The sequence below is a fragment of the Ranitomeya imitator genome, chromosome 6, assembly GCF_032444005.1.
Source record: "Ranitomeya imitator isolate aRanImi1 chromosome 6, aRanImi1.pri, whole genome shotgun sequence".
Lineage (NCBI taxonomy): Eukaryota > Metazoa > Chordata > Amphibia > Anura > Dendrobatidae > Ranitomeya > Ranitomeya imitator.
This window is the reverse complement of record NC_091287.1, coordinates 414,687,349-414,710,530: the sequence shown is the minus strand read 5'-3', so window position 1 is coordinate 414,710,530 and position 23,182 is coordinate 414,687,349. Positions and strand designations below refer to the sequence as shown.

The 23,182-nt window shown below is 42.4% G+C and overlaps 1 protein-coding gene across 3 annotated transcripts in view; it reads left to right on the top strand.

The window, feature by feature from the left end:
• Window positions 1–23,182, top strand: part of LOC138642788 (ras-related protein Rab-10-like) — an 81,432-nt gene that overhangs the window by 46,294 nt on the left and 11,956 nt on the right. For all 3 annotated transcript variants that reach the window (XM_069731264.1, XM_069731266.1, XM_069731263.1), the window contains exons 3-5: window positions 6,174–6,312; window positions 13,150–13,239; window positions 22,741–22,842. In XM_069731264.1, the coding sequence (XP_069587365.1) occupies window positions 6,174–6,312; window positions 13,150–13,239; window positions 22,741–22,842 (331 nt within the window). The remainder of the gene's footprint in view (window positions 1–6,173; window positions 6,313–13,149; window positions 13,240–22,740; window positions 22,843–23,182) is intronic.

Genomic DNA, 23,182 nt, shown 5'->3' with positions numbered 1-23,182 from the left:
ACAATCCAAATTCCTTCTGTCCATTACCTTGATCTGCTCTTTGTCATCGTATTCTGTCATGGCGTTTGTGGATTCAGGCGCTGCCCTGAATCTGATGGATTTGGATTATGCTAAACGTTGTGGGTTTTTCTTGGAGCCTTTGCGGTGTCCTATTCCGTTGAGAGGAATTGATGCTACACCTTTGGCCAAGAATAAACCTCAGTACTGGACCCAGCTGACCATGTGCATGGCTCCTGCACATCAGGAAGTTATTCGCTTTCTGGTGCTACATAATCTGCATGATGTGGTCGTGTTGGGGTTGCCATGGCTGCAAACCCATAATCCAGTATTGGATTGGAATTCTATGTCGGTATCCAGCTGGGGTTGTCAGGGGGTACATGGTGATGTTCCATTTTTGTCTATTTCGTCATCCACTCCTTCTGAGGTCCCAGAGTTCTTGTCTGATTATCAGGATGTATTTGAAGAGCCCAAGTCCGATGCCCTACCTCCGCATAGGGATTGTGATTGTGCTATCAATTTGATTCCTGGTAGTAAATTCCCTAAAGGTCGATTATTTAATTTATCCGTGCCTGAACACGCCGCTATGCGCAGTTATGTGAAGGAATCCCTGGAGAAGGGACATATTCGCCCATCGTCATCACCATTGGGAGCAGGGTTCTTTTTTGTAGCCAAGAAGGATGGTTCGCTGAGACCGTGTATTGATTACCGCCTTCTTAATAAGATCACTGTTAAATTTCAGTATCCCTTGCCATTGTTATCTGACTTGTTTGCTCGGATTAAGGGGGCTAGTTGGTTCACTAAGATAGATCTTCGTGGTGCGTATAATCTGGTGAGAATCAGGCAAGGAGATGAATGGAAAACTGCATTTAATACGCCCGAGGGTCATTTTGAGTATCTAGTGATGCCGTTCGGACTTGCCAATGCTCCATCTGTGTTTCAGTCTTTTATGCATGACATCTTCCGTGAGTATCTGGATAAATTCCTGATTGTTTACTTGGATGACATTTTGATCTTCTCAGATGATTGGGACTCTCATGTGAAGCAGGTCAGAATGGTTTTCCAGGTCCTGCGTGCTAATTCTTTGTTTGTGAAGGGATCAAAGTGTCTCTTCGGTGTGCAGAAAGTTTCATTTTTGGGGTTCATCTTTTCCCCTTCTACTATCGAGATGGATCCGGTTAAGGTCCAAGCCATCCAGGATTGGACTCAGCCGACATCTCTGAAAAGTCTGCAAAAATTCCTGGGCTTTGCTAATTTTTATCGTCGCTTCATCTGTAATTTTTCTAGCATTGCCAAACCATTGACCGATTTGACCAAGAAGGGTGCTGATTTGGTTAATTGGTCTTCTGCTGCTGTGGAAGCTTTTCAGGAGTTGAAGCATCGTTTTTGTTCTGCCCCTGTGTTGTGTCAACCAGATGTTTCTCTTCCGTTCCAGGTCGAGGTTGATGCTTCTGAGATTGGAGCAGGGGCGGTTTTGTCACAGAGAGGTTCTGGTTGCTCAGTGTTGAAACCATGTGCTTTCTTTTCCAGGAAGTTTTCGGCTGCTGAGCGTAATTATGATGTGGGCAACCGAGAGTTGCTGGCCATGAAGTGGGCATTCGAGGAATGGCGTCATTGGCTTGAAGGAGCTAAGCATCGCGTGGTGGTATTGACTGATCATAAGAACCTTACTTATCTCGAGTCTGCCAAGCGCTTGAATCCTAGACAGGCCCGTTGGTCGTTATTTTTTGCCCGCTTCGATTTTGTGATTTCGTACCTTCCGGGCTCTAAAAATGTGAAGGCGGATGCTCTGTCTAGGAGTTTTGTGCCCGACTCTCCGGGTTCATCTGAGCCGGCGAGTATCCTCAAGGAAGGAGTCATTGTGTCTGCCATCTCCCCTGATTTGCGGCGAGTGTTGCAAAAATTTCAGGTGAATAAACCTGATCGTTGTCCGGCGGAGAAACTGTTCGTCCCTGATAGGTGGACTAGTAAAGTTATCTCTGAACTTCATTGTTCGGTGTTGGCTGGTCATCCTGGAATCTTTGGTACCAGAGAGTTAGTGGCTAGATCCTTCTGGTGGCCATCTCTGTCACGGGATGTACGTACTTTTGTGCAGTCCTGTGGGATTTGTGCTAGGGCTAAGCCCTGCTGTTCACGTGCCAGTGGGTTGCTTTTGCCCTTGCCGGTCCCGAAGAGGCCTTGGACACATATTTCGATGGATTTCATTTCTGACCTTCCCGTTTCTCAAAAGATGTCAGTCATTTGGGTGGTCTGTGATCGCTTTTCTAAAATGGTCCATCTGGTGCCCTTGGTTAAATTGCCTTCCTCCTCTGATTTGGTGCCTTTGTTCTTCCAGCATGTGGTTCGTTTGCATGGCATTCCTGAAAATATTGTTTCTGACAGAGGTTCCCAGTTTGTTTCAAGGTTTTGGCGAGCCTTTTGTGGTAGGATGGGCATTGACCTATCTTTTTCCTCGGCTTTCCATCCTCAGACTAATGGCCAGACCGAACGAACCAATCAGACCTTGGAAACATATCTGAGATGTTTTGTTTCTGCAGACCAGGATGATTGGGTGTCCTTTTTGCCGTTGGCTGAGTTCGCCCTTAATAATCGGGCCAGCTCGGCTACCTTGGTCTCTCCATTTTTCTGCAATTCTGGGTTCCATCCTCGTTTCTCTTCAGGACAGGTTGAGTATTCGGACTGTCCTGGTGTGGATTCTGTGGTGGACAGGTTGCAGCAGATCTGGACTCAGGTAGTGGACAATTTGACCTTGTCCCAGGAGAAGGCTCAACTTTTCGCTAATCGCAGACGCCGTGTGGGTCCCCGACTTTGTGTTGGGGATCTGGTTTGGTTATCTTCTCGTCATATTCCTATGAAGGTTTCCTCTCCTAAATTTAAATCTCGTTTTATTGGTCCGTATAGGATTTCTGAGATTCTCAATCCTGTGTCTTTTCGTCTGACCCTCCCAGACTCCTTTTCCGTACATAATGTATTCCATAGGTCGTTGTTGCGGAGATACGTGGCACCTATGGTTCCATCTGTTGAGCCTCCTGCCCCGGTTTTGGTGGAGGGGGAATTGGAGTATATTGTGGAGAAAATTTTGGATTCTCGTGTTTCTAGACGGAAACTCCAGTATCTGGTTAAATGGAAGGGTTATGCTCAGGAAGATAATTCCTGGGTTTTTGCCTCTGATGTCCATGCTCCAGATCTTGTTCGTGCCTTTCATGTGGCTCATCCTGGTCGGCCTGGGGGCTCTGGTGAGGGTTCGGTGACCCCTCCTCAAGGGGGGAGTACTGTTGTGAATTCTGTGGCTGAATTCACTCCTGTGGTCACAAGTGGTACTGCAGCTTCTGAGCTTCCTCCCTCAGGTGTTCTGGTGAGCTCGTTGGCTGCTTTGTTATTTAACTCCACCTGATTCTGTCTTCCTTGCTCCTTGTCTATGTTCCAGTGTTGGATCTGAGCTTCTGGATCTTTCCTGTGGCCTGCTGCTCTGCTTAGATAAGTGCTTCTTTGCTTTTGTTGCTATTTTTTCTGTCCAGCTTGTCTATTCCTTTTTGCTGGAAGCTCTGAGACGCAAAGGGTGTACCGCCGTGCCGTTAGTTCGGCACCGTGGGTCTTTTTGCCCCCTTTGCGTGGTTTTTTGCTTTAGGGTTTTTTGTAGACTGCAAAGTTCTCTTTGCTATCCTCGCTCTATCTAGAATATCGGGCCTCACTTTGCTGAATCTATTTCATCCCTACGTTTTGTCTTTTCATCTTGCTAACAGTCATTATATGTGGGGGGCTGCCTTTTCCTTTGGGGTATTTCTCTGAGGCAAGCCAGCCTTGTATTTCTATCTTCAGGCTAGTCAGTTCCTCAGGCTGTGCCGAGTTGCATAGGTAGTGTCAGGCGCAATCCACAGCTGCCTTTAGTTGTGTTTAGGATAGGTTCAGGTATTGCGGTCTACAGAGATTCCACGTCTCAGAGCTCGTTCTTTTGTTTTTGGGTTATTGTCAGATCACTGTATGTGCTCTGATTGCTGGCACACTGTGTCACTGGATTGCCTACATAACACAGAAAGCATTGATACTGAGATGTGGTCTGTGTTCCCCACCTGCAGAACCACTCCTTTATTCAGTGTGTCTTGATAATTGCCAATAATTTCCATCAGTTGTCTATTCCATTTGCACGACAGCATGTGAAATTGATTGTCAAACAGTGTTGCTTCTTAGGTGGACAGTTTCATTTCACAGAAGTTTGATTTACTTGGAGTTATATTCTGTTGTTTAAGTGCTCCCTTTTTTTGAGCAGTGTATATTATTGAGAGAGTTTTTTCATAAATCAGCAGTAAACGTGAAAAAATAAAATTTGTAATATATACAGTAATATCAGAGAACTGCTTCTTTCTCTTTTAAACTGATCATTAATTCTCAAAATTCCCAATTCACGGGTAAAATACATTGTCTTTAAGGAATACCAATTTTTCTATTAGGTTGGAGTCACACTAGCGATTTTAAAATCGGTCCGATTTTGTTACTGCAAAGTCAGACGAGTTTAATGAGTGTCATCCTTTTTTCATGTGAGTTCAATCTGATTTTTAACTCCCAGCATCTGATTTATATCCTAACGCAGTGCGATTCTTAGGTGATTTTAACATAATCTTTTACATAGAGCAATTCTCTGTCATGTATACATAGATTTCAAAGGAAATAGTATTCAAAACACACATACATATATATACTGTAGATAGCGGAAAAGCCTGCAATTCAGCAGCCTCTGACAGTAAAATTACAGCAGGATCCGACAGGATAGAATAGATGAATTACATACAGTATATACTTATAGAATAGATAGATGTCAGTGACAAATACAATTAGTGCAGTGTGTGTAGCTTACTGTACATGTATCTAGTTATTGAAAGACTATTTTTCAGAAAAAAATGGCATGGGCTCCCGCATATGTTTCTTAACCAGCAGAGGGAAAGCTGACAGCTGGGACAGATGTTTGTAGCCTGGGAAAGGGGTAATACCCAAGGACCTTCCCAGGCTATTAATATCAGCTCACAGTTGTATCCTTTGCCTTTTTTGGCTTTTAAAATGGGAACCCCCCCCAAAAAAATGATGTAGGGCCCCCTTATAATTAATAACAAGCAAGGCAAGGCAGAAAGCTGCAGGATAATATTAATAGCCTAGGAAGGGGCCATAGATATTTCTTTTCCCCCAACCAGGCTTAAGACATCAGCTCTCAGCTGCTCCAGAAGAGGCATATCTATAAAATATGCCAATTCTGGCACTTAACCTAGCTCTTCCCACTTGCCCTGATGTGGTGGCAATTGGGATAATAGTTGGGAGGTTTATGTCACTTTTGTAATGTCAGGTGACATCAAGTCCAGAGGCTAGTAATGGAGAGACGTCTATAAGATGCCCCCATTACTAATCACATAGTCGTATTGTATAAAAACTCTCACACCCAAATTAAAGTCCTTTGATTAAAGGAGTCTGTGTCATTCTTTCATTTAATCGTAATTAAACCATACTTAGAGCATCACTCATTCCAGTGAAGCCATTGTACCCTGCAAGAGAATTAAAATAACAAACAACAATATTCCTCACATGTCAGCTGAGAAGATAATAATCCATTTGTCCCACAACAGGTCTATATCTGCTACATATAAATGGCAGGCCGCATGGTTGCATGATGCGACCATACAGCCTGAGAACTGGCAGAGTCTGCTACCGCTGCTTAGTGTCTCGCGGTGAAATACTAAGACCTGACTGACGTCACTGCGAGTATGAGAAAGCTCTCATGCTTGCGGTGCCGTGAGAAAGGTCCTGTGAGTTCACAGGCAATGAACTCACTTCAACTAACTGATGTCATTGTGAGTGCTGTGGGGAAATTTCTGAAATGATAATTAGAGTTGAGCAAATATGTTTGGATTCGGTCGCCGAGTCTGAATTTGCCGAATTTATGTTTGATGTACGTTTCCGAACATATTCTTTCATTTTTTTTGCCATTGACTACAATGACGTTCGGCGAATATTGCAAAAACAATATTCACCACTGATCGTAATTGAAAACTAATTTGGAAAAATATGAATGGTGTGTCATTCAAAAGTGCAACTTGTCTCACAAAAAACTAAGCCCTCGTGTCACTTTGTAGGTGCAGATATACACTTTATCTTGCACTGTATGTTATAATTCATGACTGAATATATTTCAGGGACACCGCCGGACAGGAGAGGTTCCACACCCTGAGCGTCAGCTACTTCCGTGGTGCTCATGGATTCCTTCTGGTTTACGACATCACAAATTCAATCTCATTTGAAAACACGTCTTCATGGATGAAAGACATTAAAATGGTATGGTAAGAATGAAGTGTAAATATGGAGTTTCCCATAAAAGTCCTACAAAATGGAAAGTAGTTTTCTGATGTTTCTTTTACATTCATAAGGCTTTGAGAGTTATAGGGGGTTGCCTCTTGATCATTCTTTAGTAACACATCGTTCCTCTGTCTCACTGCTTCATGCTTGCCAGGAGATAGAGAGTTCCTGAGGATTAAAAGTTCTGACTGGCGGCGAGGTCCCAGTCGTTCAGGCTCAGATGCTTCTAGCAAAGACGGCTTTGCGTCTGTAAGATCACCGGAGCACAGGGAGACTGAAGATGGCCAAGAGTTTGCAAGTGTGTGCTCTTTGCCTAGTAAACCTGCCACCTCTGATAGACTGCTGAAGTGGCCAGTAACCTAGGCAACGATCAGAACATAGTAGAATTAAAAATGCCTCCTTTCTTGACGATGATGAGGATTTTTAATAAGCACTTTGCCATATTATCAAGATGAAATAACCATTTAAGCAAGAATGCTACAAAATACAGTGGGTAAGGAAAGTATTCAGACCCCTTTAAATTTTTCACTCTTTGTATCATTGCAGCCATTTGGTAAATTCAAAAAAGTTCATTTTTTTCTAATTAGTGTACACTCTGTACCCCATCTTGACTGAAAAAAACAGAAATGTAGAAATTTATGTAAATTTAATAAAGAAAAACTGAAATATCACAAGGTCATAAGTATTCAGACCCTTTGCTCAGACACTCGTATTTAAGTCACATGCTGTCCATTTCCTTGTGATCCTCCTTGAGATGGTTCTACTCCTTCATTGGAGGCCGGCTGTGTTTAATTAAACTGACAGGACTTGATTTAGACACACACCTGTCTATATAAGACCTCACAGCTCACAGTGTATGTCAGACCAAATGAGAATCATGAGGTCAAAGGAACTGGCCAAGGAGCTCAGAGACAGGATTGTTGCAAGGCACAGATCTGGCCAAGGTTACAAAAGACTTTCTGCAGTACTCAAGGTTCCTAAGAGCACAGTGGCCTCCATAATCCTTAAATGGAAGAAGTTTGGGACCACCAGAAGAGTTCCTAGACCTGGCCATCCAGCCAAACTGAACAATCGTGGGAGAAGAGTCTTGGGGAGAGAGGTAAAGAAGAACCCCAAAATCACTGTGGTTGAGCTCCACAGATGCAGTAGGGAGATGGGAGAAAGTTCTACAAAGTCAACTATCACTGCAGCCCTCCACCAGTCGGGCCTTTATAGCAGAGTGGCCCGACAAAGCCTCTCCTCAGTGCAAGACAATGAAAGCCTGCATAGAGTTTGCTAAAAAAAAACACATGAAGGACTCCCAGACTATGAGAAATAAGATTGTCTGGTCTGATGAGATGAAGATAGACCTTTTTGGTGATAATTCTAAGCGGTATGTGTGGAGAAAAACAGGCACTGCTCAGCACCTGCCCAATACAGTCCCAACAGTGAAACGTGGTGGCAGCATCATGCTGCAGGGACAGGACGACTGATTGTCATTGAAGGAAACATGAATGCGGCCAAGTACAGAGATATACTGGATGAAAACCTCTTACAGAGTGCTCTAGACCTCAGACTTGGCCGAAGGTTCACCTTTCAACAAGACAATGACCCTAAGCACACTGCTAAAATAACAAAGGAGTGTCTTCAGAACAACTCTGTGACCATTCTTGACTGGCCCAGCCAAAGCCCTGACCTAAACCCAATTGAGCATCTCTGGAGAGACCTGAAAATGGCTGTCCACCAACATTCACCATCTAACCTGACGGTACTGGAGAGGATCTGCAAGGAAGAATGGCAGAGGATCCCCAAATCCAGGGGTGAAAAACTTGTTGCATCATTCCCAAGAAGATGCATGGCTGTACTAGCTCAAAAGGGTGCTTCTACTCAATACTGAAAACAATGCAATACCACACAGACCAAAATACAGGAAAATTATACAAAAGCGTGGGAATATTGCGTGAGATATTAAAATCAGTTATTTGTTTTTTACGCACTAGGTCACTTTATGTCGCCATATGGGTACATTTGCACATTATTATATATTTTATACACTTAGATAATTTTGCACTATTTGGTCCTTTTTGCTTTTGCACCTTATATCGTTTTTTGTACAGCTTATATCAGTGACATCCTGGTATTGTGGAGGTGATACTGCTGGAATATATATACAGCTTTATAATCCTGTTATTGCGCGAAATTGTTTGTTTTTAAAGAATTCTTTTTGATTATGTAATCATTGGTATTTCTATTAATAAAGCCATATTTTAATATTCCCATGCTTTTGTATAATTTTCCTGTATTTTGGTCCATGCGGTATTGCATTGTTTTTAGCCTTTCCTTTGCAGTGGTTTCCACTGCAGCCGTGCACAGCGCACCCTGGTGGTTGACTATTTCTTATTTTTATACATTAATTAATATTTTCTTTATATTGAGATATTATGTGACGGATTTTTTTAACCAATTGTGGGTACACTGTGATATATATTTACTCAATACTGAGCAAATGGTCTGAATACTTATGACCATGTGATATTTCAGTTTTTCATTTTTAATAAATTTGCAAAATCTCTACATTTCTGTTTTTTTTTCAGTCAGGGTGCAGAGTGTACATTAATGAGAAAAAATGAACTTTTTGAATTTACCAAATATCTGCAATGAAATCAAGAGCGACAAATTTAAAGGGGTCTGAATACTTTCTGTACCCACTGTATATTGTATATTGAGCACATATTGCCAGACTGAATGGGTCATACACTGTGTGCAATTATTAGGTAGGTTAGTATTTTGACCATATCATCATTTTGTGCACATTCGCCAACTCAAAACTGTATAAACTTGAACACTTACCGTAGTTTAATTAGATCAGGTGATGTGTATTTGTGTAATGAGGAGGGTGAGGCCGAAAGACACAACACCATTTATCAAGGTGTGCAGAATTATTAGGTAGCATGTTTTCTTCAATCAAAATGGACCAAAAAGGATATTTAACTGACTCTAAAAAGTCAAAAATTGTTACAAGTCTTACAGAGGATGCAGCACTCTTGAAAATGCTAAGATATTGGGGCATGAAAACAGAACCATTAAAAGTTTGGTTGCATCTGTCAACAGGGTCGTAAAAAATGAGTTGAGACGAAAAAAAAAAAAAAACACACAAAACTGCCAAAAATTTTAGAAGAATCAAATGTGAAGCAAGCAGGAAGTCATTATGCTCTAATGTTGTCATATTCCAGAACTGCAGCCTCCCAGAAGTACAAGGGTTATAGTGGTCAAAGACCTGGACGAGGCAAGGGAAGCTGAGACCTGACCATCACGCAAGACACAGAAGGTGAAATGTCAAGGCTGGGCCAAGAAATGTCTGAAGACAGACTTATCAAATGTTTTATGGACTGATGAGATGAATGACTCTTGGCAGACGAGATGGATGGATCCGCGGCTAAATCTGTAATGGGCACAGACCTCCACTTCGACCCAGATGAGAACAAGTGAACATGTGGTCCTGCTACGGGCTGGTATTATTACAGATGAGCTAGTCAGATCTTGTTGGGTTGAAGATGACTCAAAGTCAACTCCCAAGCCTACAGACAGTGTTTAGAAGATATTTTCTTCAAATAATGGTACAGAAAACATCTGCATTTTTCATGAAAGCCATGATTATGCAGGATAATGATTCATCACATGCATTCAGGGCCGGACTGGGACTAAAATTCAGCCCTGGCATTTGAAGTTACACAGGCCCACTTGTCACATGGTGACTGTATAATATCTTTGTACACTTGTAGGCAGGGCCGGTTTTAGGCAAAGTGGGTCCCTAGGCAAATTTTAAAATGGGGCCCCAAATGCTAACATATTGCACATCACACAAAAGCATTTCGGTTGTATTTACATGCGCTGATCTCAGGCCGCTAAATGAGTTTGATCAACAATACTGAAGTCGTTGAACGCTTGTTTCCCGGCCTCTTTCCACCGTCTGAGAAAGAATGATGGGACAGAACGATCACTAACAGATCACTAACCGATCCCCATACAGTATCATGTTATCAGCAGCACATCTACAGTTTACAGCGGCAATGTGCTGCTGAGAACAATGATTTTTGTTCCGGCAAAAACAATCTGAATATGCAGCATTTTACTTGTTTAGTAAAATACACCCCATAGTCCTCCATATATTATAATGTGCACTACAGTCCTCCATATAGTATAATACACTCCCTATAGTCCTCCATATATTAAAATACACTGCTCAGTCCTCCACAGAGCATAATACACTCCTCATAGTGCTCCATATAGTATAATGCACCGCCATAGCCATCCATGTAGTACAATTCACTTCCCATAGTATAATGCACCCCATAGTTCTTCATATAGTATAACGTATTCCCCATAGTCCTTGATACAGTATAATGCAGCCCACATACAGTATAATGCAGCCACCACCCTACAGAGTATAATGCAGCCACCCAGAGTATAATGTAACCCCCCATAGAATATAATGCAGCCCCCCATAGAGTATGATGAAATCACCCCTCATAGAATATAAATATAATACAGCCCCCCATAGAATTTAATGTAGCCCCGAATAGAATAGCATACAGCCCACCTCCCCATAGAATATAATGCAGCCCCATCAGAGTATGATGCAATCATCCCTCATAAAATCTAATACAGCCCCCATAGAATATAATACAGCCCACCTCCCCATAATATATAATGTAGCCCCCCATAGAATATAATGCAGCCCCCCATAGTATATAAGACAGCCTCCCCCATAGAATATAATATACCCCCATAGTATAAGACAGCCTCCCCTACAGAATATAATATACCCCTGCAATAGTATATAACACAGCCACATAGTATATAACACGGCCTCCCCCATAGAATAGAATATACCCCCTATAGTATATAGCAAAGCCCGCATAGTATATAGCACAACTTGCATAGTATATAGCACAGCCTGCATTATACAGCACAGCCCGCGTAGTAGTATACAGCACAGCCCACACAGTGGTATATACAGCACAGCCCACACAGTGCTATATACAGCACAGCCCACACAGTGCTATACACAGCACAGCCCACACAGTGCTATATAAAGCACAGCCCACACAGGGGTGTATAGAGCACAGCCCACACAGGGGTATATAGAGCACAGCCCACACAGGGGTATATAGAGCACAGCCCACACAGGGATATATAGAGCACAGCCCACACAGGGGTATATAGAGCACAGCCCACACAGGGGTATATAGAGCACAGCCCACACAGGGGTATATAGAGCACAGCCCACACAGGGGTATATAGAGCACAGCCCACACAGGGGTATATAGAGCAGAGCCCACACAGGGGTATATAGAGCACAGCCCACACAGGGGTATATAGAGCACAGCCCACACAGGGGTATATAGAGCACAGCCCACACAGGGGTATATAGAGCACAGCTCACACAGGGGTATATAGAGCACAGCCCACACAGGGGTATATAGAGCACAGCCCACACAGGGGTATATAGAGCACAGCCCACACAGGGGTATATAGAGCACAGCCCACACAGGGGTATATAGAGCACAGCCCACACGGGTATATACAGCACAGCCCTGAGCCCACATAGGGGTATATACAGCACAGCCCACATCTCATCTCTCCCCCACCAACCCCCCCGATAATGGCCCCACAGTCTAGTTAAAAAAAAAAAAACACTCTTCTCACCTTTCCTTTTGCCCGCGCTGCTCCCTGCTCCTGTCTCGGCGGCTGCAGTCTGCCCGGGACACAGCAGGTGTGCAATGATATGACGTCATCGCACACCCGCAGTGTCAGAGGCAGAGCGGGGAATGATGGGAGAGGGAGCGTCAGCAGCAGACGCTCTCTCCTCCATCATTGCATTGAACTATACCGGCGTCATAGATGCCGGTATAGTTAAATGCAGCGGCGGCACTGGCGGGGGGAGGGGGAGGTACAGTGCAGCGGCCCACTACTGGCACCGGCCCTTCTGGCATTTGCCAGATGTGCCCGATGGCCAGTCCGACCCTGCATGCATTGGAGTCTCGACTGTTTGGCTGCCAGTAAAAACTTTGACCCCTTACCATCATATTGCATACAGTTACGTCCTATTGAGGCTCCCTGGCTTTGATGCGGGCGCACAAGTCAATCCCACATATTTCCCAGAAGATGATGTGATAATCAGCCATCACTGCCCCTAACAGCCTTGTGTGGAGCAGATGTCCATCCGAGACGGGTAACCTGTTAAGTGCCACTGTCCTGTCTCTATCATCGACATTTACAGCACACCTGTAGGGGGATGCATCATTCTATGTGTCCATGAAAAAAAGGAAAATGACCATAATGCAAGGTAGGTTAAAAATGAAGGAATAATAACATGTCCCCTTCTTCACTTTGCCTAAACTCTATTAAGAACTGTCATGTAGGACATACTTTGGCAGGTGCATGCTACACATGAAATAGTCTTGGCCATCACTTATTCCAAGCATTCAAGATTTAGAAAATTATCCTATATTTTGAACTCATCTTTTGAATATGCTGTGTATTTCCATTGATAAATATTCTCAATGTGTATCTCATGCTCCCTACTATTCATTTACTTGCAATTCCTTCTAATCCTATTTGGGAAAAGTTGAAATCATATAATTGGCATTGGTAGATTCAACTTGCACTTAAGGACAAATCATAAATGTTTGAGACCCCTTATTACTTCTAATGAGGCGGTGGATTTAATTCTAAACTGTTGTGTCATGCACAATGGATGTCTGCTTCGCACTTTCCAGAAAGCTATCCATCTAGAAAGTCACCATCTCTTTGCAATTTGCCTTTGTGATTCAGAAAGCTGGTGAAGACGTCGAGGTGGTTCTCCTGGGAAATAAGTGTGACAGAGAAGACGAACGTGAGGTTTCAAAAGAAAGAGGGGAAAAGGTAAGCATTGATTGTCTCTGCATAGAAAAGCATTTGAGTTAGCCGGGTACACTGCATCTGTAAGGCGCCTGACCATACAGCTCCGTCATTAGGAACTAATGTTGCTTAGAATGGAATTCTCATTTTGGAATATTGATTGCGCCTTTTTCTTAAGATGCACATTTGAAAAATGTCTTTTAATTCAGGTATTATAAAGTTTTATCCATTGGTTCAAACTTTGGAAGCGTATTTCTTACACATTAACGTTATTTGTAACTGTCTATAAAATGTAAAGTCTTTGTGGCTGCTACAAATAGACTTTGTGCCTCTCCATAAACCAGTATCTTGGATATGCTATGTATATAACACTATAATTTGTTATAAGATGCCTAACACATCACATATATTTGGCCTGCATTAATTTTATATATGCTCCAAGAAATTGAAGAAAAAAATTATATTTGAAAACTAGTTTTGACTCGAGGGATTCAGACAATAAACATCAAAGTGTATATACAAATGGTGAGACATGATCATAAGGGGTCCGTTTACTGGGTCCCCACTGTTCAGAGAATGGAGATATCAAAGTCTTCTGTGTGGATGGAGCCATAGTGAACATGTGCTACTACTGTTCAATTCACTGTCTTTAGCAGTGGTGGTCGCACATGCTGTATTCACACTGGGGACTTTGTGCCCCCTGTTCTTGATATACAGTAGGTGGCAATCTTAGCAGCCAGAAACCATCAATCATATATTTATCTTCTATCCTGTGAACAGGGAATAAGTGTATTTTCTTTCCATGTGACACCGCTTTTAAAGAGTGCTGTTTTAGATCACTCCCATGTGGATTTTTGTACACCTGGCTGATGCAGATATTATTCATTGGGTACAGACCACAAACACACTCTATGTGTAGTCCAATACTCTGCTATACATTCCTTCCCCTGACCCTCGATCCTGACTAACATGGGTACTGTGGTGGCACCTATGGTTCCTGCAGGTTAGTATTATTTGTGCACCATGTTATATGTCCCTGAGACATTGGCATGTTGAACTAGTGTTTGATTCTCTACTTTCAAAGACAATAAGGCTACTTTCACACTAGCGTCGGGCTCGGCCCGTTGCAGTGCGTCGGGCCGAGGTTACCGACGCTAGCGTTGTTTGCGCCGCACAACGGGTGCAGCAGATGCAGATTTTCATCGCATCCGCTGCCCCATTGTGAGGTGCGGGGAGGTGGGGGAGGAGTTCTGGCCACGCATGCGCGGTCAGAAAAAGCGGTCCGTTGGCAGCAAAAAACGTTACATGTAGCGTTTTTTGCTCCCGACGGTCCGCCACAACACGGCGCAACCGTCACACAATGGTTGCGACGTGTGGCAATGCGTCGCTAATGTTAATCTATGGGGCAAAAACGCATCCTGCAAACAACTTTGCAGGATGCGTTTTTTCCCATAAACGACGCATTGCGACGTATTGCAAACAACGCTAGTGTGAAAGTAGCCTAAGCCACCAGAAAAGGTGTCTCATGTAGGGATACTCGCCTTCCACTATTAACTACACATGTGCGCGCGTGCCTAGAGGGAGACCTAGAGGAACAGCTGTAGGTTTATGTTTAGCTTTAGAAAAAGCTACTCATGAAAAATAAATAAACTGATTCATACAGAAGTGATCTAGCAAAAAGTACACATATTCAAATCCCATCATTATCATGTTAAAAGACTAAATTATTATTAAAAAAAAACCTTGCACACTTTATATTTGCTATTTCAGTAAGTGGCCTTGTAGAAACTGTCATTCTTTCTGGCCTTTTTTGGGCTAATTGACTGGAGCATAATCTTTTGTGGATTAAGTCTTGGCATCAGAATGGTCAGAAAGAAAACACCTTCTTCTGACATTCTCAGGTTATGAGAAAGAAGGTTATACTATATGATAAACTGTCAAGAAAATAAAGATGAAATAAATAGAGAGGGATGATGGTTGGATAGCAGCTCTGCCAAACTAAGATACTTGCTCCAAACACAGGGATAAGATGGAAGTAGTCTTAGTTACGCGTTTCGGGACTGGGATGGTCCCTTTCTGAAAACCAGCCAGTTGTAGTTGGTTTTGAGAAAGGGACTTGTCCAGTCCTGAAATGTGTAAATAAAACTATTTTCATCTAATTCTCAAGCTTGGAGCAAGTACCCTAATTCGGCTATTCAACCGTCATCCCCCTCCATTTACTTCATTCCACGTGCAGAAAAAGTGTCCCTTCTTTCTGCAAACGGCACTAGCAGCTGGATTTTTTCTATGGGAGTTGTACCCTCTACAAGCCCACCTGGTGTGCTCACACCCGACTCCCTACCCTATCCATACCTAAAGTATCATCCTGTGTGTGAGTTGTCTCCTTTTCCAGTTTTCTCCAAGAAAATAAAAATGTCCTAGAAGGTTGCAAGATCATATACATATCCAAGGTAAAAGGAATTTCAAGAATGGTGGCACTGAATTTTGCAATGCCATACCCCTCTGGGTAGCTATTAAGATCAGTTTTATCTTACACCAGAACAATAACCTAAAACACTGCCCCAAATGGGACACTGCCTGTTTATTCTTATTTTTCTTTTCAAACATTTTTATTAACTTTTCAAACAGTTATATAAAAGGATGGCAAGTATTGGGAAAGGAGAGGAAAGACAAGGGTATTTTTATTTTTCAAAAAGTAAGAAACTATCTGCGCTGGAGTCAAGATTATAAACCCCTTTTGAGGACCCGAATAATTAATAATAAATGGGGGTTGCAAATATCTAGGAGTAATACAACCACCATAAAAGAAAAAATATATATCATAAAAAGGCGTTGGTAGATAAAAGCGGCTGTGATAAAATGAAATATATACCTGGTGAAGTTGCCGCTGTAAAGTACCTTCTTCCGTGGTAAATCCACTAGCGTTGCCCAGGAGGGGTGAAGTCCATTAAATGCAGTGTATTACGTTAGGAAGTGTCCGGTGGAGTTGCTGTAGTAACATGCAATCTTCCGCAATTCCTTCCACTTGCGTTGCCAGAGGAGGGTAAAATAGGATAGATACCGCGTATTGCCTTCAGGGTAGCAAGCTGCAGGTACTGCCCCGGCCGGCGGCAGAAAATCCTGCGCTCGAGCGTTCAAAAAAGCGTGTCAGCACTGCTGGGCTGAGCCGCTAGGTACTCTGCTATTGCAGGACCTTACGTGACGTCACGAACACGTGATTGCTCACGTGATAGGCTATGGAAAGCGTGTGGGACCAAATCCTACGCGTTTCGGAGACAGACGTGCTCCTTCATCAGGGATGGTCCTCTCTGGGTAATGTATACCTATATAGCCCGCAGCGGTCACATGACGCTATTAAGGATTGAAATAGTGAAATTGAACGCTTTGCCTTCTAAAAACGAGAACATTTTCAATGTACTTGTTAAACATCCTCTTGGTTGTCAAGAATTGAGGGATTTTTTAATGTTATTGATTAGTGTTTATTTCTCAGGTTGCTGCCACTGAAGCTTTTCAGTGGTGGTCTGTGTCCTAGGCAAGGAGTGTTACATTTCTAAGCTCTTTCTAATAAAGCTTGTAAGCGCTCCTCTGTTACTGGCTAGATTGCTGGATCCAGCCAGCTTTAGTGCTTTTGTGCTTGTTCGATACTACAAAGGCAAAGCTGCCTATTCTTGCAGCATCAGAGAGCATACAGTTTAAGCCACAAAAAAAACATGCTCACCTACCAGGCCCCTGCCTGCAGCTCCTCTTTACTGCTGTCTGTGTCTTTCCTGCATTAGTTTTCTGGCATCCATTTCTGGCTTGGAGCATTAGGTGACCACCGTAGTCAATCAGAGATTGTTTTAAACTGTCTCAAACAGGACTTAATGGCCAAACATGACACTAGCCACTCCCCTTAATAAGTCCCAAGGGTAATCTCGTTTCCCCTTACACAGGAATCCATCCTTCACTGCAGAGGCCCCTGGGTTGCATCCACAGAGTAGCTCTTGGATAGTGGAGGGTTGAATGGTCAGCTAACTGGGCAACTACCTGAGAGGTGGGAACTATGACTGAATCAGAGGCCAGATGCAAGATGAGAGGAATAGACAGGGTCAGGAAGAGACATGAGGCAGAAGAGGTGGCAAACAACTCCAATAAGATATCCAAGGACATAAACAGAGCACTTTCAGAGTATAGAAAAGCGCACTAGGAGAAAAGAAAATAACGCAATAACTGAAAAGGGACAGGTGAAACATGGGAATCTAAACCGGGTGCAGTGTGCCCCTATTGGCAGCCGAACCCATCCTACAATTTGTCCACATTCCCGTAACGGGGAATCACTAAGGTGCCTGGTCTGGGTGGTGATTGAGCCGCACTGTAGGAGGAGATTACTTCTCTACAAAAGGAGTGAATTGTGTGCTACTAAGCAGATCGAGACCCACCTCTCCCTTATCTTGTCAGTGTTCACCACAGGAAATAGGAGGTGGCATCTGACAGTGGAAGGAGCCAGGACAGGTATGTTAGTGTTTGTCAGTTGTCCTTAGTAGTTCATACACACTAGATAAATCTCTGTTGGAAGTGAAAGGTATGCAGTACTTGGTTTGTTCCCTGGCTTCCTTGTTTCATGTGTGAACACTGCATGGACTCTGACTACCTGCTACAAGGCCACCATCAAGGCAGCACAGATGCCTTCTTTCAAGAATCCAGGCAACAGCAGGTACTGCAGTGTAGCCTGCCACTTTTTAAATTATTAATTAGCACATTTCCAAAAGTGGTGGCAAAATCTACAGAGAATAGGTATCAGATTTTGGGCTACTGAACAACTAGCATGTTATTAGTCCACCGTTGTTCAGCGTTTCGAACATTCTCTTGTCACAATCGGCTGTAGCATGAGAGAATATAAGAGCTTGTAAGTTACCTGAGACGAGTCCTGGCCTCTCCCTTAGTGACGTTGGGCATATAAGTTTTTTTACTCGCTGCATCTGTAATATCACAGGAAAAATGCATGTAATTTCTCTTCTTCTGCTTTCTGAATGTAAAACTAAAAGAACACATCGATATCATATCATTCAAGTTTCTCTGTACAAAAGTGACCAGTGTAGTATGGTACAATAGTGAATCTGTCATAAAATAGTGACCTAGCTGGACGCCGGCCTTTGTGGTCACTTAATACTCAACCGTTTCCGCTTAGCCTCACAGCAGCAAAACATTATCATTACCATTATTATCATTCCCGTAGTAATGTGCACTGTCGCATGTACAGTCATCACGGACAAAAGTGTTTCCTGTTGAGATGAATGAAATGCAGAGATTCATACACCCACACATATACCTGGGAACTTTTACCCTAGTTCCTAATGTTCAGCCAGAGTTTAGAAAGTTTGACTTTAAAAAGAAAATGTATTTATTGTCCTTACTTCTTTATTGGCATCGGAGTCATTATACACTGCTCAAAAAACAAAGGGAACACTAAAGTGCCACACCCTAGGTATCACTGAATTAAATATTCCAGTTGCAGATCTTTATTCATTACTTAGTGGAATGTGCTGAGAACAATAAAACATAAAAATGATAAATATAAATCTATAAATCAAAATTAATATTCCATGGAGGACTGGATTTAGAATAATATTCAAAATGGAAAATGAAATTACAGGCTGATCCAACTTCAGTGGAAATGCCTCAAGACAAGGAAATGATGCTCAGTAGTGTGTGTGGCCTCCATGTGCCTGTATGACCTCCCTACAATGCCTAGGCATGCTTCTGATGAAGCGATGGATATTTCCTGATTCTGATTTCAGCGATCTATCACTTAGATTACTGAGTGCAGCCGTTATGACATAGTCAGAGTTCTTAGATGTAGCATGTCGCAGAGCTCAGAAAGCTGCCCCTGCCCACACCACAGCTTTCTGTGTACATTGTCTATTGACAGTGAGCTGCTAATCAGTGGTGTGGGCGGAGAATGACCAGTATTTACGTGGGCACCAGTCCAGTGATAATCTTTTGCTGATACAAATTTATTGTATTTAAACTACAGCACACAGAAAGAAAGTGATACATTGCTGAAATCAGTGTCTTAGCCCCTACCTCATGCGGCCATCAGATTACATATCCTGCTGACAGATTCCTTTTAAAGCGGTTTGTCTGTGATGCAGACAATAGTAGTAACTGGGAGCCATGGTGTAAACAAAGCGATGGACCTGTGCAGAGGTAAGCAGCACACAGGTTTTTTTTTGTTATGTTTCTGAAACCTACTGCTGCTGGAGAATAAGGTTTTTCTGGAACCGTAACAATAACCCATTTAAGAGAGTAGATGGCCGGGTCACTGGTGCCACCGCTGAAGAAGGCACTGTGCTGGTGACTGAAGTACAAAACATGAAAGGATGTGAATGACAGGCGTTGCACATTCCTGCAATTTTGAGTACCAGTCAGCCTTTAAATTAGTTATATTGGTATGCCCAAGAACAGTTGGTTGCTTTGGCAGCTGGTTCCTGGGCTATGCAAAGATTTGTCCGGGCTTGATATAAACTACAGTCATGGCCAAAAATTTTGAGAATGAGACAAATATTAATTTTTCCAAAGTCTACTGCTTCATTTTTTCTAATGGCAATTTGCATATATTCCTGAATATCAGAGTGATCAGCTTAACAACAATTACTGTACTTGCAAAGTCAATATTTGCCCAGAAAATGAACTTTAACCCCCAAAACACATTTCAACATCATTGCAGTACTGCCTTAAAAGGAGCAGCTAACATCGTTTTAGTGATTGATCCATTAACAGAGGTGTGGGTGTTGATGAGGACAGGGCTAGCGATCAATCAGTCATGATTATGTAAGAATGACATCACTGGACACTTTAAAAGGAGGCTGGTGCTTGGTATTATTGTTTCTCTTCAGTTAACCATGGTTATCTCTAAAGAAACACGTGCAGCCATCATTGCACTGCACAAAAATGGTCTAACAGGGAAGAGTATTGCAGCTACAAAGATTGCACCTTAGTCAACAATCTATCGCATCATCAAGAACTTCAAGGAGAGAGCTTCCATTGTTGTCAAAAAGGCTCCAGGGCGCCCAAGAAAGACCAGCAAGCGCCAGGACCGTATCTTAAAACTGTTTCAGCTGCGGGATCGGACTACCAGCAGTGCTGAGCTTGCTCAGGAATGGCAGCAGGCTGGTGTGAGTGCTTCTGCACGCACTGTGAGGCGGAGACTCTTTGAGCAAGGCCTGGTTTCAAGGAGGGCAGCAAAGAAGCCACTTCTCTCCAGAAAAAACATCAGGGACCGACTGATATTCTGCAAAAGGTACAGGGAATGGACTGCTGAGGACTGGGGCAAAGTCATTTTCTCTGATCAATCCCCTTTTCGATTGTTTGGGACATCTGGAAAACAGCTTATTCGGAGAAGAGGTGAGCGCTACCACCAGTCTTGTCTCATGCCAACTGTAAAGCATCCTGAAACCATTCATGTGTGGGGTTGCTTCTCAGTCAAGGGAATCAGCTCACTCACAGTCTTGCCTAAAAACACAGCCATGAATAAAGAATGGTACCAGAATGTCCTCCAAGAGCAACTTCTCCCAACCGTCCAAGAGCAGTTTGACGCCCAACAATGCCTTTTCCAGCATTATGGAGCACCTTGCCATAAAGCTAAGGTGATAACTAAATGGCTCAAGGAACAAAACATAGAGATTTTGGGTCCATGGCCTGGAAACTCCCCAGATCTTAATCCCATTGAGAACTTGTGGTCAATCATCAAGAGACGGGTGGACAAATAAAAACCAACAAATTCTGGCAAAATGCAAGCATTGATTATGCAAGAATGGACTGCTATCAGTCAGGATTTGGTCCAGAAGTTGATTGAGAGCATGCCAGGGAGAATTGCAGAGGTCTTGAAGAAGGGTCAACACTGCAAATATTGACTTGCTGCATTAACTCATTCTAACTGTCAATATAACCTATTGGTACTCATAATATGATTGCAATTATATTTCTGTATGTGATATAAATATCAGACAAACACTAACAAAAACCAGAGGGCAGCAGATCATGTGAAAATATAATTTTGGTGTCATTCTCAAAAATTTTGGCCATGACTGTATATTAGGCAGTAGACAAACATTAGGCTGACTGCATACAGTTGAAACCAGAAGTTTACTTACACTATATACAAATACACATATGCATGATTCTCAATATCTGACATAAAATCAATATAAATCTTTCCCGTTTTAGGTCAATTAGGATTAATATAATTATTAATATTTGCCAAACGCCAGAATAATGAGAGAGAGAATGTTTTAAGGCATTTTTATTACTTACTGCAAAGTCAAAAGTTTACATGCATTTCACTAGTATTTGATACCATTGCCCTTAAACTGAATGACTTGGGTCAAACGTTTGCGATATCCTTCCACAAGCGTCTCACAATACTTGGTTGGAATTTGGGCCCATTCCTCCTGACAAAACTGGTGTAACTGATCCAGGTCTGTAGGTCGTCTTGCTCACACCGGCCTTTTCAGGTTTGTTCATAAATTTTCAATAGGATTGAGATCAGGGCTATGTGATGGCCACTCCAAAACATTGACTTTGTTATCCTTAAGCCACTTTGTTACCATTTTGACAGTATGCTGCGGGTCATTGGCCATTTGGAAGACCAATTTCCGCCCAAGCTTTAACTTCCTGGCTGATGTCTTGAGATGTTGCTTCAGTACTGCCACATAATCTTCTTTTCTCATGATGCCATCTATATTGTGAAGTACACCAGTCTCTCCTGTAGCAACGTAACCCCACAACATGATGCTCCAAACGTAACAATGGTCATTATGCCCAAAAAGTTCAATATTAGTTTCATGAGATCACAGGACATGACTCCAAAGATTAAGGTCTTTGTTTCTGTGTCTGCAACCTTTGCCTTGTTATCTTCCTCTGTTTTTATTTATTTTTCATACTTTACTTATTAGTAAACTTTTTGCATTTGATTGTGAACTCATTAGAAACAATCGTGAACAAGGTGGAACAACTTAAAGAGGTTAATTTTAGTGATTCCCAACCTGGAAAGTTCTAGGTTCTTATGTAGGCATGGCTCATCGAGCAGGCTCCATTGCCTGGTCCCGCCACTCAGAAATTTGCCGGATCACTGGATTGGACCAGTCTCAGCTCTCTGTTCAGCAATGCTTTAATGCTACCGAAGGAAAGTTACCTATGCTAACAGCATGAGAGAGCAGTTCAGACCAGCTCCATGACCATGGCCATGCTGAACGGTCAATCTCTAGGAATAAACACCCCTGGAAAAGCAGGAAGCGGGGACAGAGTGGTGCGGTCCCGAAGCTGCATTTTGAGATGAATCCTGTAAAAAGTTGCTGAAATTTCACTTACCCAGCATAATTAACTGATATTTCCTAACTAAAATTAATTCATAGAGTTATGTATGACCGGCATGTCTAGCCATTATCTGCCATCTACAGCACATAATTCCTGGATAAAGTGTATATATTGTTATTTCACATATTCACAGAATACACCGTCACCGCCTAACAGGTTGTTCTTTTCTAGTTGGCTTGGGAATATGGTATACCATTTTATGAGACAAGTGCTAAAGAAAATATCAATATTGAGAATGCGTTTCATATGCTGTCAGAGGCCATATACTCAAAGGTAAGTGTTATACATTTATCCTATGTAAAAATGAATCTCAAACAAATTAACAGAAAAATGAGGGGTTCATGCATTTTATTCTAAATTTTAATTTACTAATACTACACACACACATAAAACAGTCTAAAAAACAACACTACAAAACATGCATAGTAATAAAAATGAGTAAAATATATGTTTTATAGCAAAATAGACACAATAGGTGGGTAAACCGACAGTGATAACATGAAGGAAATAACTAGTACAGATCACAAAATGATCACTGTAAAAAAAAATAGCAGCCATACTTGCAGTACCATGTCCAGACACAAGTGCACAACAGGATGCAGCCGGCCCCCAT